The sequence below is a fragment of the Chinchilla lanigera genome, unplaced genomic scaffold (assembly GCF_000276665.1).
Source record: "Chinchilla lanigera isolate Chin_1 unplaced genomic scaffold, ChiLan1.0 scaffold00042, whole genome shotgun sequence".
NCBI lineage: Eukaryota > Metazoa > Chordata > Mammalia > Rodentia > Chinchillidae > Chinchilla > Chinchilla lanigera.
Window position 1 is genome coordinate 544,208 of NW_004955443.1, and position 17,187 is coordinate 561,394.

A 17,187-nucleotide genomic window follows, 5' to 3' on the forward strand; every position below is an offset into this window, starting at 1 on the left:
TTTAAACTAATTTAATGTTAATGTGTCTGTAATCTTATATATTACTTTAATATAGTCTTCCTGAATCACTGATTTTGTTATATTTTTATGAATTAAAAGAAGAGATAACTTTTCAAGGCAACAGAGAATTGCTTATTATACATTTTCTAAAATTACAAACATTAATTTGAAATTGTTTTCCATGGTGACCGGTTGGCATAAAAGGCCTTTAGAGATTGAGTGTTATGTGCCACAGTTGAGACAATAAACTGTGAAGTCCAGACTCAAAAGCTGCAGGGTTTCTTTTTTTCTTTTCTTTTCTTTTGTTTTTTTTATATAGGGTCTTGCCATGTAGTTCAGGAGACTGGCCTTTCACTCATTATATAGCCCAGGCTGGCCTCAAACTCACAGCAATCCTTTTGCCTCAGCTTCCTCAGTGCTGGGATTACAGGCAAGCACCATCACACCTGGTGGCCCTAGGCTTGTTTTAACAGGCAGAATTCAAGGAATTGTGTGTGTGTATGTGGGTGTGTGGGTGTGTGTGTAATTACTAAGTACACATCAGGATTTTATGTTGGTAAATGTTTTGTAGTCTTTAACTATATTTAAGATTTTCATGTTTAATGGCTTTATGCTTTAGAATTTAATTTTCTTTCTTTTATGACCACTGATTGCTCCTTCCTCCTGCCTGCCAGTTCAGAATTTTCCTTTTGAGTGGCCACAGTTAGGAAGGTTGACATTCAAGGGGCAGAGCTTTCAGACCTGTGCCAACATAAACAGTAATGAGGAAGCAAAAGGCATACAAAGCAAAAAGGAGAAAACTAGAATGCTGAGAAGAGGAATGTGGGGCATAGAATATTTTGCACCGACAATGACATTGCAAATACTCAACTTCTGACCTCACTTTCTCAGTGAGGAGTGGAAAGGAAAATACTTTCTCTGCGGTCGGGTTGATCCCTATCTTGAAAATGAAAATGATGTATAGATGCTAAATATTTCCTTTTGAATTCAAACACTTTTCAATGTTTTTCTTCTACAGGAAATTGTCACATTCAAGGCTAGTTCAGCTCTATGGGGTGTGTATACAGCAGAAGCCCCTTTATATTGTTACAGAGTTCATGGAGAATGGGTGTCTGCTCAACTACCTCAGAGAGAGAAAAGGAATGCTTAGAAAGGAAATGCTACTGAGTGTGTGCCAGGACATATGTGAAGGAATGGAATATCTGGAGAGGAACTGCTATATTCATAGAGATTTAGTAAGTACAGTGCACATTAACTTGTTATATAGTATACCTATATTTAGAAGTACATGACAATTAGTTCAATACTTGGAAGAATATATCCTTGGGTGAATTTGTAAACATTTCTGTATTCATGCAATTTTTTTGTAAAGTGTAAATTTATTTGAAATTGCCCACTGATGCTCTAACTATTGTAAATACTCCTTGAAATAAGTAATCACCTATCCTATTAACTAAAGCTGACTTACTTTCCTTCTCTTTCTCTCTCCCATCTTCCTTCTCTTTCTTCTTTGCTTTCCTCTTTCTTCCTTCTTACCATTAATCAGACATGTACCAAGTGCCTAGAGTAAGCCAACCACTCTGCTAAGCACTGGAGATAGAGCAGCATCCCACAGGTTCCTGTATTTCTTGTCCAGGGCTGAAATTGGCCCCGCATGCAAGTGCTTTGGTTCTGACAGTATTGCAAGAACATTACTGGCATTATTGAGAGGACTAGAAATATTAAATCACCCTGTTCTGCAATACTTGGAACATTCATGTTTAAAAAATGACTGTCTCACCAGGCATTGTGGCGCATGCCTGGAATCCCAGCTCTCAGGAGTCTGAGGCAGGAGAATTGTTGCAAGTTCAATACCAGCCTGAACTGCATAGTGAGACCTTGACTCAAAAAGACAAAAAAAAAAAAAGACTGTCTTGCACCAAGCCAAATGCTAATACCACTGCTTTCCTGTCTTGCTACCTCGCCTTGAGTAACATGTTCTTTCCATTCTACATTTATTCAGGGTATTGATATTAGTCCTCTGCACCTGTCCATGCATTATTTTTAAATTTAAAAATTGATTCAAATGAGAGTCTGAGGATACTCTAAGAAATCTCTGATGCTCTTACCTGGAAGTTATCTTGTGTTTCTGTTATACACAACCCACAGAGGGCATACTGTAGCATTCACCGTTCAGATTGGCATACTATGGAGGGAGAAAGGAAGCATAGTTACATGGGAACACCTTGGGGAATACTCATATACTACCCACGACTTAGAATTCCCATGGCATTTATTACTCATCTAATAGTTGTTTATGTTCTTGTTGAATACTGGATTCTACATGGCTGAGACTTCTGAGATGGAGCACAGTGTGACAAAAACCCAGCTTGCAGAATAAAGGTTCTTAAATTTCAAACTTTGCTGTGCATTAGAATCACTTGGGAGCTTTGGGAAAAATCACCATACCCAGCCCACTCCACAGACCAGTTAAATTAGAATCTCTGGGGAGGGCAGCAAGGTATCAATATATTTTGAAAATTCCTTTGGTGAGTTCCATAGGCAGTGAGGGTTGAGAACCACTGCTCTAGAGTTAGATTGACTTGGTTAAGATTTTGCCCCTATTTTTTCAGTAGCTGTGTGGCCCTGGGCAAGCTAACTAACCAGTAAAATAGCAGTAACTATAGCATTTCTCTCCTATGGATTTGTTGGGAAGGATTACATGAGCTGTTGTATAGTTCATGTAAGTACTTGAAACCATTTCTGACCCAGAGGAGAGCTCTGCCATGCTAACTGTTGTCACTAAAGATAGGCCACCATGTTTCCTTCTGCATGGCACATTCCCCAGGATCCAGCTCACAGGAGCAATTGAACAAATTTTGAATGGATGAATATCATATCAACTCCACCTAGCTCACTTTCCTGGCCTCTGCAAGTTTATCTTTCCCAATAACGATTATAAATCAATCGTAGCAATTCCACTGGCTCCTGGTGGCTTTTCACAGATCCTCCTAGCCTTGGTTTCTTCCTTGCTTGCTCATTTGCTTTGTGTTCTATTTCATTTACCTTCATGCTGGGTAAAACATATCAAATAACAAAGGAGCTTTTCTCCTATCAAGAACTTTTCTTGTACTGTAGCTTTGAGGTCATTGCTGGCACTTGCTGGCATCTTGGAAACAGGTCCCTTCTGGCTTACTATTCCACGTTTCTTGCTTTTATTACTGGACCCACTGAACCACAAATACAGGGAGAAGAGAAAAATTCTATCAAACTGTTCACCTGTATGAGGCTAAATAGCCAAATCAATGATTTTCTTGGCTAAGTTGCTGAAAATAGATTGTTTTGGCACCAAATATATTGCCTCTGAACTAGATAGTACTACATTTGGTTTATTAAAGAAATATGAAGTTATCACTGTAGTTATATTCCATGAAATGTAAATTTAACAAATGTAATTACTTAATTTATAGTAGCTGCTGGAGATCCCAAACGTATGAAATGACTGTGCCTTTTCTGTCATGTATATTATTGTGTTTTATTTATACCATGATTCAGAGTTTATCATCTGTTACATTGAATTAATCTCCATCTTTATCAAGGATATTTCTTGAGAAAGACTAAATACTTTTTGAAGTCTAAATTTTTTAAAAGTAAAAGTGTTAACATTTTTGTGTTTTATTGACAAATTATGAAATTTGTCTCATAAGGGCAGGCTATTAAATCATGTATACCACTGAGAGCTGTCACCATCTGAACAACGAGGCTGTCTGCACAGAGCTAGCATGGGTCTCAGATAAACTACGAAAAAGGGAGTAGAAACTCTTAAAGGAAAAACTTGTCTCATTTGGGTTACTTTTTCTTCTTTTTATAGGCGGCAAGGAATTGTTTGGTTAGTTCTACGTGTATAGTAAAAATTTCAGACTTTGGAATGACGAGGTATGTGATATGCATATTTATATATGTATATATGTATATTCTGTTTACTCTTTTTCTTTGATACCGGAAATTGAACTCAGTACCTTGCACTTGCCAGACAGGTGCTTGTGACACTGAGCTATACCCCTGGTCCTATTTTGTTCACTCATAAGAAGGAATCTTACATTTGTCTACCAACAAACTGAAGATGCTACTGGCTCTGCTTTTCTGCTCTGGGGAAGGGTTGGTGAGTTTGACCCAGTGTGGATTTCAGCACGTGCACCAATTTTAGCAACCAGGTACCTGCTTAGTGCTGGCTATTCTTTTTATCTTCCCTCAGGTCATTATTAACAAAAATATGGTAACTATTAAAATAAAAAGAATTTCTCAGTCCACTCATATGTTTAAGATTAAGAAAAGTGCTTTTCTCATAGTGTATATTTTTGAAAGGAAAAGAAAGAAATCAGATTTTTGAAGTCATCACCAAACACTTCTATTATCAAATTTAGTAGTTTAAGTCTACAACTGAAAAGTGTAAAAAATATAACCATCTTATTTATGTCTGGATGTCCCCCCAAAGCCTGATGCAGTCGTGGGGAGGGCTTCTAGAGTTATGATTGATTCATGGTCCAATGTTGGAATTATGGATATGAGTGCTACACTTGCCCTGGGGCGGGTAGTTTGCATACAGTGTAAGGGAGGAAAAGAGGCTGGCGCTCCTCTTGCTCTTGTTGCTTTTGCAGTCTTCCCCTGCCATGAACTGTCGTCTTCTGCCATGTGCCACTCTGCCTGGGAGCCAGCCAAGTATGGACTGAAACTTCCACAAACTGTGAGATAAATAAACCTTTCCTTCCTTAATTCTAGGTGTCAGATATTTTGTCTCAGCTATGAGAGAAAAGTAACCAAGACACATCTTTCTACAACTCATTAGGACCATCTATTTCTGCAACTCAAAGTCTACATTTCGAGCCCATTTTTCTTAGGTGCTACAAATTTAACAGATGTGCATTCAGGATTTCTCCCTGATTTTCCTTTGAATCATTGTCCCAGTGCTAGGTATCTGCCAGCACCATGTCTGGAAAGGTGGTGGCTTGTCTGATCCTGCTGTTGTCTATACACCATGGCATCTGTGCAGTCACTATCCCCCTGTCTTGGCTGTGGTTGGCCAACCACACAAGTGACGGCGACCCCTCTGCACAATTCCTTCAGAACTGGCATCCTCTGTGATCAGAAAACTCCATGGGGCTAAGGTTGCACTTACCTAGGCACATCCACAACTATTTGTTCTTTGGAATCTTTCTGCCTTTCCTGGGCCTCTAATTGGAAAGAGGGCACATGTCCTTCTTTGATTTTAAGTACTGCCAACCTCATGGGAGACTGGGAGCTTCTTTCCCTGCTATGTGTCTCAGACAACTCTTAAAGGGTACAAGGTACAGGAGCTAACTCAGCAACCCACCAATGTCTGTCACTCCTCCTCTTTTCTTTCTGTTTTCCCACTCCTCCTAACTCAAGGGAACTTTTCCAAACAGGTGGGTGGTAGTGGTGAGGTTTCACTCTTATTCTTGACCCATTTTGCCAAATACCTTGCTAGTAACTCAGTTCTTCTCTCAAAAGCCTAAACTTTAGCAACACCAAGTCTATGGAAAATATCTTTCTCCTTTGGTTTTCTACTATTTACTTTTTTATCTTTAAGTAAGTAGATTGACCTCTGACTCAATAAAGGAGGATGTAAAGGTGAGTAAGATAGAGTATATGGAGACAACATTAAGAAATAATTCAGGAATATTATATTGTATACTCAAAGGCAATTAGCTCACATTAGTTATTGCCTGTCTTCTCCAGACTTTGGCACTAGCATAGTCCTGCATACAGTTCTCAAAAAAAGGAGGGCGTTTAATATTTTTTGTTGTTTTCAAAAGGGAGATTGTAACTACTCCCAATTTCTTTTTATATAGGGGTCATTTTAATGCATTAGAGAATTTTTTCCACATCAAGTATATTATGTTAATATATTTCATCCTCTTTATTTCCCACAAAACATATGCACATAAAAGAAAATATGGCATCTAACTTTTCTTTTTTTTTTCCATTTTTGAGACAGGGTCTTGCTATGCAGTTCAGGCTGGTCTTGAGCTCACTTTGTAGCCCAGGCTGGTCTTGAACTCACAATGATCCTCCTGCCTCAGCCTCCCGAGTGCTGGGATTACACGTGTGTGCCACCATGCCTGTGGTATCTAACTTTGAATTTATTCTTTTCTAAAGTAAGAAGAGTGCTCTTTTAACCATAGTTGGTAGAGCATACAACATGCTTCTTTGCAGAGTTAAAAGTATCTTGGTTACTTTTCTCTTGTTGCTGAGACAAAATACTCTGATGCCCAAAATTAAGGAAGGAAATTATTTAGCTCATGGTTTCTGGAGATTTCAGTCCATAATCAGCTGGCTCCTAAGCAGGGTGGCATGGTAAGGGGCAACAGTTCAAGGCAATAAAAGACGGCAAAAGCAACAAGAGCATAAAAGTGGGAAAAAAGCAAGACTCTTTTCCTCCCTTATGTTGTATGCCAGCTATCTGCCCACACCATCTCCATGCCCTCTTCTTTCACAAGTTCAGGATGTTTACAAAGTAAGGACCCTGGCTCTCTGCTGAGTTAAACTTCTAAATTTCTCATGTTGACACAGTGTACCAGCCATTACAGAGTGTAGCATAAAGACCATAAACCATGTACCATATTTTGGCCTCATGGATTGTTATGGATTTCTGAGACTCAGTGAGATTAAACACAATGAGACTGGCTTGGGAGGGAACACTTTGTGGGATAATTTCACAATTTTCTAATGAGAAGAGAAGGTGTATAGAACTTTTCTGGGATAAAATACTCTGTCTTTTAGTTACTCATAGTTATGCAAAAAGATTTGAAGTAAATAAGACTTAGAGGTAATTAACAAAATGTGCTTTGCATCTGATGACTGTAGGTATGTCTTGGATGATGAATATATCAGTTCTTCCGGAGCCAAGTTCCCAATCAAATGGTCCCCTCCTGAAGTTTTTCATTTCAACAAATACAGCAGTAAATCTGATGTCTGGTCATTTGGTAAGTACATTTGATGGAGCTTGATTTGATATAATAATCTCTTCTGTTTAACTTTGATTTCTTAATATAGCATTTTGAAAATGTCTTCTTGTCTCTGTGCTTGCCTTTGTTTTCCAGCCATATCCAGACTGTTTTTGGCAACTAGTGTTATACACCTTTTTACATAAGTCTGTCTTTGAATCTTTTCCTGTCCAAATTAGCACTTTCTGTAAAGCTATAATAGTATACTGACCTAGAAAGCAAACTCAGTCAATTTTTCCACACCACTGACTTGATAGACAATAATTTCAAGTGTATTTAGTACACTTCATTGTCTAACTAAGCAACTTGATTATTTTCAGCTATTCAATTGACAAACCAAATGGAAGGCCTGGATTTTAAAATATGGCACTGCCTCAAGTTTTATAGGATGTGAATATAGTCTTACTTAGAATCTGTTTACTGATATTTACAGTGACTCATGTTCTTCATTGAGAAAAAGACACTGCAGACACATGTCCAATGCAATTTGTTCTTTGAGCTGATTTTCAAAACATAGTAATAAATGTGCAATCTATATGTTCACTTTTATCCAAACCTCTTAAGTGGTTCTGGGTTGAATGGACTTCCGGCCCTCAAAAGGATGTGAACGTTACTGTCCACAGTAAAGTTAAGCCTGTATTGTTCATCTCATTAGCTCTCTACTGACATAGGGCAGTCTCATGTAGAAGTTGTGAGGCCACATCTTAGAGACCTATGGATAGCAATACAAGGACTCCTTTGGTAGTTACAGAATAAATAGAGCTCACTGAGTTTCACTTGTCTCTCTTCCTACCAGGACAGTGAACTTCTTGAGTGGATGCACTGGTCACATTCCCATGGAATCCTCTCGCCTTAGCATAGGACTGGCCTCTCATCCATACCTAGTAAATATTTGTAGACTAGGCGAATAGTTAAATGTACTCAATATGTGAATTCTTAAAGGTGTTACACTAATCAATCCACCTGTCAGCAGTCCAGGGCTCTGCTCAATAAGTCTAATCTTTCAGTGGAAAAAGATGGACAGGTGCTATTTACTGGTTGGGAAACTCTCAGGCAACAGAGGCTCATACAAATCTGTTGTTTTTTATGCAATGGCAAAAGGTTCATCGATTTTAGGGTGTGGGTATGTGAGCAGTACTTAGAAATAAAAATGCTACCGGCATTATTATCCAGAGAAGAGGCCTTCAAGACCTACCAACAAAGAAAGGTGTATTGTTGCTGGGATTATTTTTGAGTTACAGGGCTCTTCAAAATCTCAGGTGTGCACAGTCTGCTTCCTGGCTACAACTGCTCTCATTCTGGGTAATGTTCCAGCCCGCGGGTACAGTCAACTAGGACCCTAGAGGGGGAGTGGGGATTATAAAGGGACAAGAGACACGAAGAATGGAGACAAGACAGAGCTCTGATCAAGTCTCCTTTATTGGCGGGGAGTATTGCGCATATATAGGGCGCGGGGAAATACGGAAGTTCTTAAGGCAGGAGTAACCAAGTAACCCGACAAGGGCGGGAGTAGCTAGGTAATGGTGGGCAGTCCTAGCCCCAAAGGCGGGAGTAGCTAGGCAACGGTAGACAGTCCTGACTTAAAGGGAAAGACAAGTAAGACGGCTACTAATATACAATGGAGGTCAGTCTCGGTCTCCTACAGGGTAATAACAGTGCTGGAGGAGAAAAATGGTGCCTTATAATGTGAAGCAAACAGTTCTTTCAGTTTCAGGTAAGCATTTCTCTCTAACCTCTCATTTTATGCATTTTGTTTGTAGGAGTTTTAATGTGGGAGGTTTTTACAGAAGGAAAAATGCCTTTTGAAAACAAGTCAAACTTGGAAGTTGTGGAAGCCATTTCTAAAGGTTTCCGGCTCTATCGCCCTCACTTGGCACCCATGTGCATCTATGAAGCGATGTACAGCTGCTGGCATGAAGTAAGTGTCCCTGTCTTTCCCTGGTGGAAGTGCCAACCTCGGAGAGCAAACCTGATTGTCACTAGCATTACCCAGGACTCTGGAGGTGCATCCTTTTCTTGCTAATGATCCTGAGAACAAGAAGCACTGCTTCTGTTTGAAACTCCCAGGACAGAGTCCTTAATCCATTTTAACAATGGGCTTTTAGATGAGTTTTCCAAGTCTCATCTGAGAATGGTTCTCACAGAAACTCTTAGATATTTTATCACCTTTAGGAATTGGTCAGTAGAACCAAGGGCAGAAACAGGTTTGTTCAACTTCCATGCTGAAAAAAAAGGACGGTGTTTTTATTTGTTTCATTCCACTTTCATTTGCCTTGCTTTTCAAGGCTAAAGGTAATGGGTTTTATCCCTCTGTGCCATTTAGAAGTCCTGATAGAAAGATTAAAGCAGAATAGAAACGAAGGTGGAATGCATGCCAGCAGGCCCTGCTGGGGAAATCCTCTCTCAGGAGACCAGTTTTTTCTTTGTTGAAATGAAAAGCTTAAAAATAAAACCCGAAAGTTTTCTGTCCCACTTCTGCCTTTTCTGGGCACTGATTCCAAATGCCCCTCCTTTTTTCAGACTCTTTTGTGAGTTTTTCAAATTTTATTTTAAAGAGAAAAAAAGTAAAACAAAATTTCAAAACAAGATAATAGGAGAATAACAATGGCTAATACATTGTGTATTGTTGCCCTTAAATTTGTTACTCAGAGTACAAGATATAGGCATTTAATTGTCCAAACAATATAGCACACACCTTTCTTTTCATCAACTAAGAGAAATTAGTAGTATAATGTTTTTAACTAATATATCTCTATCTATCTCTATCTATCTATCTATCTATCTATCTATATATATATATAATTTTTTTTGGCTTTTTCTTTTCTCCTTTCCCCCATCCCAATTTATCTTTCTCTTTGAACAATTTTTTTTCCCATTTTATAATATCTATTGTGCCTTTTGGATGTTATTTATTCTTTCAGATTCTTACACAAGGGAGACAATACAATGTTTACACATGTGAATCTGGTTTATTTCACTTATGAGCATGGTCTCAAGTTGCATCCATTTACCTATAAAAGTCTCCAGTTTATCCTTCTTTATGGCTGAGTAGTACTCCATTGTATAAAAAGACCACATCTTTTTTATCCATTCCTTAGTTGATGGGCATTTAGGTTGTTTCCAAGATCTAACTGTTACAAATTGTACTGCTATAAACATGTGTATCCTCTGTGACTTTGAGAGCTCTGCTCTTTGCAACCAACAGTAACAGCTTAGAAAAATCACAGCTCAATAAGGAGTTTTCTCTCACCTAAAAGAAAAGAAAATCACTTGAGCTACAATCCATAAACACTGGAAAAGTCAACATTTCAAGGGTGATGTGATTGTTTGTGTTCCAGACTACCATTAAATTTATGAAGATTCCCAATGAAGGAACATATTTTATATATGATTAATTTCCCCACAAGGAATTCTGAAACACAGAAAAAGGTTAAGTAAGCTATTAGTAGCAACAGTTCTTATAAGAATTCCTTTGCAATAACAATGTAGATAGTTCAGGAAGGCACACATAGTATTAGGATGATTTGGTTTGCAATTTTTCAACTTTACACTGGTGTGAAAATGACATGTATTCAGTAGAAGCCATTCTTTGAGCTTTGATCTTTTCCTTTACTAGCAGGAGGAGTTAGGATTCTCTCCCCGGATGCTGGGCAGAGTAGGCTAGGCGTAGCTCCCAGTCAGCCACACAGTCACAGGGATAAACAACAATGTTCTAAGAATACTACGTTGATAAGCTGTGATGGTTGGTAGGTTAAGTGTATTAAATACATTTTCTGGGGAAAGTTAGCCTTTTTTGTTTGTACATGTTTGCAGTGTGTGGTGATTGTATTCATTGTGGGGAGCTGGTACATGTCTATAACTCAACTTCCTTCTTTTTTCAACCCCTTCCCCTCTGCTCCTCCCCTCCTCTCTTCATCTCTTGGTCCCCTTCCCTTTTGCAAAAGTTGGGGGGGCTTAAATTGAGGAGCAATTCTGTATAACTGTTTATGAAACAATATACGTGCGCATGCTCACTGATACTTACCAAGCTTTGTGTATCTGAGGATATGGGGTGGAGAAGTTGAAGGCATGAATAGGAGATTTGCAGAAGGACCAAGCAGATGATCTTAGTTTCGAGTTGCACTTGGAAAGTTGATTAAAACAACGTTTTGGTCATGTTGATTTACTTGTTTGCAAAAGTTGATTTTGCCTGTAACTTTCCCCCAAGTGCATAGATGTCTCTAGACTCGAATGTGATTATGTTCTCATTGACAGGTACATCGCATAACTTGTACCCGAAGAACTTCAGCCTCCTTAGAAAGCTCCCCTGTTCCGTCTTGGAGTCTTACAGAGAGCCCTCACTTGGGCTCATATCATCTTCTGCTCTGTCCTTTTAACTGATGCTCCACAAGGAATCTTGAAAGACATAGGAAAAGGTTCAGGGGAGGAGGGTGCATGACCTCAATGTCAAATCACTCAAATGGATCTCTGGGAAGAAAGAACTTTCTGCAGTGATGGAGACATTTATAAACTGTGTTGCTCAGTAAGGTAGCTCATCTAGCTTTGGAGGACAGGAAAAGTGGCTAGTGTGACTAAAGAACTGAAGACATTTAGTTTTAATAAATTTCACTGTCCACATGTGGCTAGTGTTCACAGTTCTGGCTGTTTTATTTTTGCAGTGCTCTTTCCTCTTACATTTTCACACTCCTATCTCAAGGACTGTGTGTCAGCCCAGGTGTCTTTCTCTTCCTTTGTGGAGAATCAGTCTGCAGTCAGGTCCCTGCCGGCCCACCCAGTTCCACAGATGGCATCTGAGTGAGCTGGAAGCAGAGCTGATCACCTGCATTTCGTTTTTCCAGAGCCCTCAAGGCCGCCCAACGTTCTCCGAGCTGCTGCGGGGTCTCACAGAGATTGCAGAAACCTGGTAACACGGAGAGGGATGCCAGCTCCAAGGACCAGCTGCAGAATTGTCACTGTCATGGAGAAAATCATGGGCGGGGTCACTGATGAAGAATAGCTTCTTTTAGAGTCAGTACTCTTGGAAACAGTGCAGAAATCACAGGTTTTTCAAGCTTTAAATTTGAGAATATTCTGGCAATCATTTTTCTGCATGTGTGAGAGGAATTTCTAAATGTGTGTCTTTCTGTAATATCTTTCATGACCTCTCCATGAAGAAGAGGAAAGGCTGGAAGGAAGCCTTTGTGGGGTGTGCCAGAGCCTTTGAAGGTACAGGAGTGCCTGCCTTTTCACAAGGCTAAGGGAATTTCTGTCCCGAGGAAGACAAATGTTCATTGCTTCAGTAAAACATGCACAGGAGTGGAAGGACTTTTGCCCAGTTCATGGAATAAAGAACCCTCCCTGGCACAGTTGTGTGCTTTGGGGTTGTACAGAGCTTTATAGGAACCACACCTTTAAGAACCACACAAATGTGAGCATTCTGGGAATGCCTTTTGTAAAACTTCACACATGTTATTTAATAAACTGGTTTTTTCACACATCGGACTGTATTGGATGTGTTTAGGATTTTGAATTCAAGGTGAAACAATGAGAAATCATGGTTAAGTCTTTTTGTTTATACATTGTTTTAGGAAGGATTGGAAATTGATCTTTATCATCCTGAGTTCCTTAGAAGTCCTATAAGAAATAAGATATTATAAAAAGTGAGATTACAATGAGGTCTAACAGTAGGAGCCTAGTATTTCAATATTGTCCTACCCCACATCATGATTCGGGGATATTCATTGGAGTTCAAATTGCTGGTGACTGTTAAATCATATTCCTTCTTCCCCTACTGAAAGAGTGACATCATTGGGTGTCAAGGGTGTATAATGGATTGATAACTGGTGGTCAACTTGTAACCCCTAGCTGTACTGAGTAAGCAGGGTGCTGGGTGTGGGAGGCCCACCTGGGGATTGTTGCCAGCAGTATAAGAGGCAGAAGAAGAATGGAGGTTATTGAGAGCTGAGAGAAGCTGTTGGGAGCTGGTAGAAGCTGTAAGGAGCTGTTGGTTGTTTTGGAGGAGTTCATCACGCTGGCTTTCCTGATGAACTTGGCTGTTTTCATCCTCTGAGGAGCTCAGGACCTTGTTGGCACTGAGAATGGCTTTGGTTCACTTTGGGGAAGCTCTCCTCCTCACTCTGAGCATCGCTTCCTGGCTCTGAAGGGGAAGAAAGTGCACTGCCAGTCTCTTGGAGAAGCTTGCTGCATTGGCTTCCTTGATGGGAACTTGGCCATCTTGATCATCAGAGGAGCTCGGGACCTCACTGTTGCTGAGGATGGCTGTGGTACCTTTCAGGAGAGCTCTGGTTCTTATGAGCATTGCTTTCTGGCTCCAGTGCAGATCCCTCAGGCTGCCAGTGCAGATCCTTCATCCTACTGGCATAGACTTCCTAGATTCCACCACTGACCTTTGCGCCTTCCGAGCGCAAACCCTTGAAATAGGCCTGCATGAGACATTGTCATGGGCTCTGGGCCTCCAGTTGGATTCCTGGGAGGCACTGTGATGCGCTTCAGGCCTTCAGCTGGACTCATGCAGGACATTGCTGTGGGATCCAGGCCCTCAGCATTCCAGGCCCTCTGGATTCCTTGGTCTTAGTGTGTGGACAGATTTCCTGCACTCTTTTGTATATTGTTCTCTGGGTGACTATTGTAAATAATCATATAAACTATGTGTGCTGTATTATACTGTTTCTCCTTGCAAAAATAAGCCCCAAACCAACACAGGGTGCTTAGTAAATATACATTATTTCTGCTGAGCACCAGGTACAAGAGGAGAGTTGATCATTCAGGTGATAGTCTCTTGAAATATTCGCATAAAATACTGAGCTATTTCTGAGACTTTCACACCCCTTCACCTGTGACTCTGGCCATGGTAAGAAAATACAGAAGACTCTAAATAGGGTAGGGAACAGGGAGATAGATTTTGTGGGCTGGGAAGGAGGTTGGAGATGGGTGGAGAGGCAGGGCCAGGAATGAAAGAGGAAGTAAAATTGATTAAGATGCAATGTGTATATGTATCCATTTCCCAGGAATAATGTCATTATTACATATTGGAAACATATACCAGTAAAAATGTTAGGTATTAAAAAAATAAGTAAGATGCATGAAGTCTAGCTCAAATGCGACTAGTAAACAGCAAAAGATGAGGGAGGAGAGGTTAATATTGTGACAAAGGAAGTAATGTACCATCAATACATGCAGTAGGATGCATTTCCAGATTTTACTAAACTTGGATGTCTTGACTCCTTTGTTTTCTTTTTTAAAATTAATTAAGTTTATTGGTACATTTTGAGTATACATAATGACCACATTCACCATAGAGCAATTTACCTGTGCATGACATATCTTGAGTCTTTTTTTTTACTCATTCCCCTACCATCCCTTCAAACCCTCCCCCCTCATTTACAGAAACTTTGTTTCTATTTTTTCCTTCTATTCTCATTTTTTTCCTTTCCCCTTCCTTCCTTTCCCCCTCCTCTCTCCCTAGTTCCCCTTCCCATTTGAACATTTTCTTCCTATTTCACAATATCTATTACACATGTTGGTCCTTAGTTATACTTTTGGTTTCTCACACCAGAGAATTCAGTATTTACACATATGTGTCTGATTTATTTCACTTAAAAGTATGGTCTCAAGGTAGTCTTTACTCCTTTAAAAACAGATAACAAATAGGCAAAACCCCAAAAAGCAAACACTGAAAAGCTGGGAATGAGTATAGGACAGTGATGGCGAACCTTTTAGAACTTTCAGTGAGGCAAACATGCCATGGGTTCACCACCACTGGTATAGGGTATCTCCTATCATTAGAGAGGCACAGAGTATAGAGCAAAGAGTGACACCCAGGGAAAGGCTTTCTTACAAGTCATGCCACAGCTGGCACTTCTAAAAGCATGTGTTGGTGATGGGAGGCAAGCCCAATGCCTTTTGTTTTAAGGAAAGTTTAAGACAGCAAATTAAAAAAGTAGAACAACTAGACCTCTGTCTTAGGTAATGACGCTCAGGATAATGTGTGAATTTGAATATTGATGAGCAGGGATTTACCATTTACTGTCTTGCTAAAGAAAAGTTTTCTAAGAGGTAGTTACACAACTTGTCCTGGATGAGAATATGTTTTACAATTAGCTTTACTATTTGTCATTGAATTAGATCTTCTTCTGGCCCCCCTAGAGAATGTGCATGATTGCTAGGGAATTGGCTATGTTATATAGGCATCACCTAATGTAAAGAAGTTTCTTCTTTGATTTCCCACCAATCATGTAGGCTTAAAGTTCACAAGTCTCTCTGCCTCATTTGCCTCACAGATTGCAGGTTTTATGGTGTACACAATAGGTCTCTGGCCTGCCATCCCACATTCCAGACCTAACTTGGGTCATTTCAAAGGGCTGGTGCTGGAAGAAAGCAAACCTAAATTCTCCACAGACAGGCCTAGGTCTGGAGGAGAAAGGGTACAGTCCCACTCTTACGCCTTTACTCACGCATATGTGAAGAAAAGCGCAGAAACCATGAATATAGAGTTTTACCAACATTCAGAAATCTGTGTAGCCAGACTTAGATCAAGAAGTGATTACATTCCGAAATTCCAGAAGCTGTTCTCACTCCCTATTCAAGTCACTAACCCCTAAAAGTAATTAATGCCCTGCTTTCCAACACCATGGATTGGTATGGACTATTTTGAACTTTCTATAAATGGATATGTATGTTATATACTCTTTTGTGTTTGGTTTCTTTCACCCAATAATTTGGTTCTTTGATCCAACCATGTTGTGTGTAGTTGTATTTCATTTATTTTCTTTTTTTTTTTTTTGTTTTCTCCGGTACCGGGAACCGAACTCATGACCTTGCACTTGCCAGGCAGTCGCTTTTGCCGCTGAGCTAAATCCCCAGCCCCTCATTTATTTTCATTTCTGCATTTTCACTGCATAATTATTCCACATATTTATCTATTCTGTTGTTGATGGATATTTGGTTTGCTTATTATTTTTAAAATTCAGATCAGTACTGTTATGAACATTTTTCTGCAGATATTTTGTGGATAAATATATCTATATTTTTGTTAGGTCTATGGCTAGGAAAGGAATTGCAGGGCCAAACTGCATGTATATGTTTAGCTTTTGCAAATGGTGTCAAACAGTGTTCTTAAGTGAGTATAACCAGGACACAAACCAGCAGTAGTGTTTAAGAGTTCCAGGTGCATCCTTAGCAACATTTGGAATCATCTCTTAACCTTGAAAATAGCCTTAGGACTTAAAAGGATGAGCTAGCTCATAATCAGCTTTGTTGAACTGGGCTGTGATACAATCTATAGCCCCTCCTCTTTATTGTCAGCATTGCAGTATGTTACATGTGCAATCTAAAATGCATTTTATTTGGGAGGGTTGAAGAGATTTGAGGTCATATGGAAGAGAAGACATAAAGGTGTAATACAGAGCACAAAAGGAGAATTCAGAATTTGAGATATGAAAGCAGGGTTTCCCATCAGTGGAGGAACGTACACACACACACACACACACATACACACACACACACACACACAGGTCTGCTTGGATCTCTAATTGCTTTATAAAAGGCCTGGGTCCTGTTAAAAGTTTGATGAGAAACTGATACCTAAACCTGGAAAGAGTTCTGTTGCTTCACCTAGTACAGAAACTGGAGAAAGGCAGAGAGGGGAGAAGCAGATAAAATAGTTGGAGTTAAGACACTGCCTGAGGGCGATAACAGCCTAGGGGAGCAAGAATGCCTGTTCTCTTAGGTTGTCCATGATGTGATTTCCTCTTTCCCTGTTACCTCTAGTTATCCAGCAGAGTCTGTGGGATCATGAGAGTTGGGTTTGGATTCATTGTGGGTGTGAAAAGTGCATAGGTATTTCATATCTTGTCCTACACGGTGTAAGGCAAAGACCATATGAAACATGTAGAATCTTGGAAAGTAAAAGAAACTCCAAGCACAACCTGTCACCCCTTATAACATATCTAAATCTTGGACAAGACTGTGCAAGTGCTTCTCTAAAGATGGGGCAGAGGTTGGTTCCAACCAATTTAGCTAGATTTTGAGGATAGAAAGAACTTCAGCTAACATCTGGATTATAGATACTGAATGTCTCAGCAGCCTGGATAAATGGGACAATCAGAGTTCACATTTGGGTGACAGTTGCATTAATGGAAAAAATCCAAACATAAGTGGTGAGAGATACAGAAGATGTTGTGTA

At 39.8% G+C, this 17,187-nt stretch overlaps 1 protein-coding gene across 6 annotated transcripts in view; it reads left to right on the forward strand.

Moving 5' to 3' along the window:
• The window catches only part of Txk (TXK tyrosine kinase), an 82,599-nt gene extending 70,109 nt beyond the window's left edge, over positions 1 to 12,490 (forward strand). For 3 of the 6 annotated variants that reach the window (XM_005391880.2, XM_005391882.2, XM_005391883.2), the window contains exons 11-15: positions 1,019 to 1,235; positions 3,851 to 3,915; positions 6,865 to 6,983; positions 8,765 to 8,922; positions 11,843 to 12,490. In XM_005391880.2, coding sequence (XP_005391937.1) covers positions 1,019 to 1,235; positions 3,851 to 3,915; positions 6,865 to 6,983; positions 8,765 to 8,922; positions 11,843 to 11,911 — 628 coding nt within the window. In that variant the 3' untranslated portion in view covers positions 11,912 to 12,490. Of the gene's footprint in view, positions 1 to 1,018; positions 1,236 to 3,850; positions 3,916 to 4,012; positions 4,526 to 6,864; positions 6,984 to 8,764; positions 8,923 to 11,842 lie in introns of those variants that run through there. The other 3 variants (XR_262172.2, XR_262173.2, XM_005391884.2) reach the window with 3 other exon arrangements.
• The last annotated feature ends 4,697 nt before the right edge of the window (positions 12,491 to 17,187 follow it).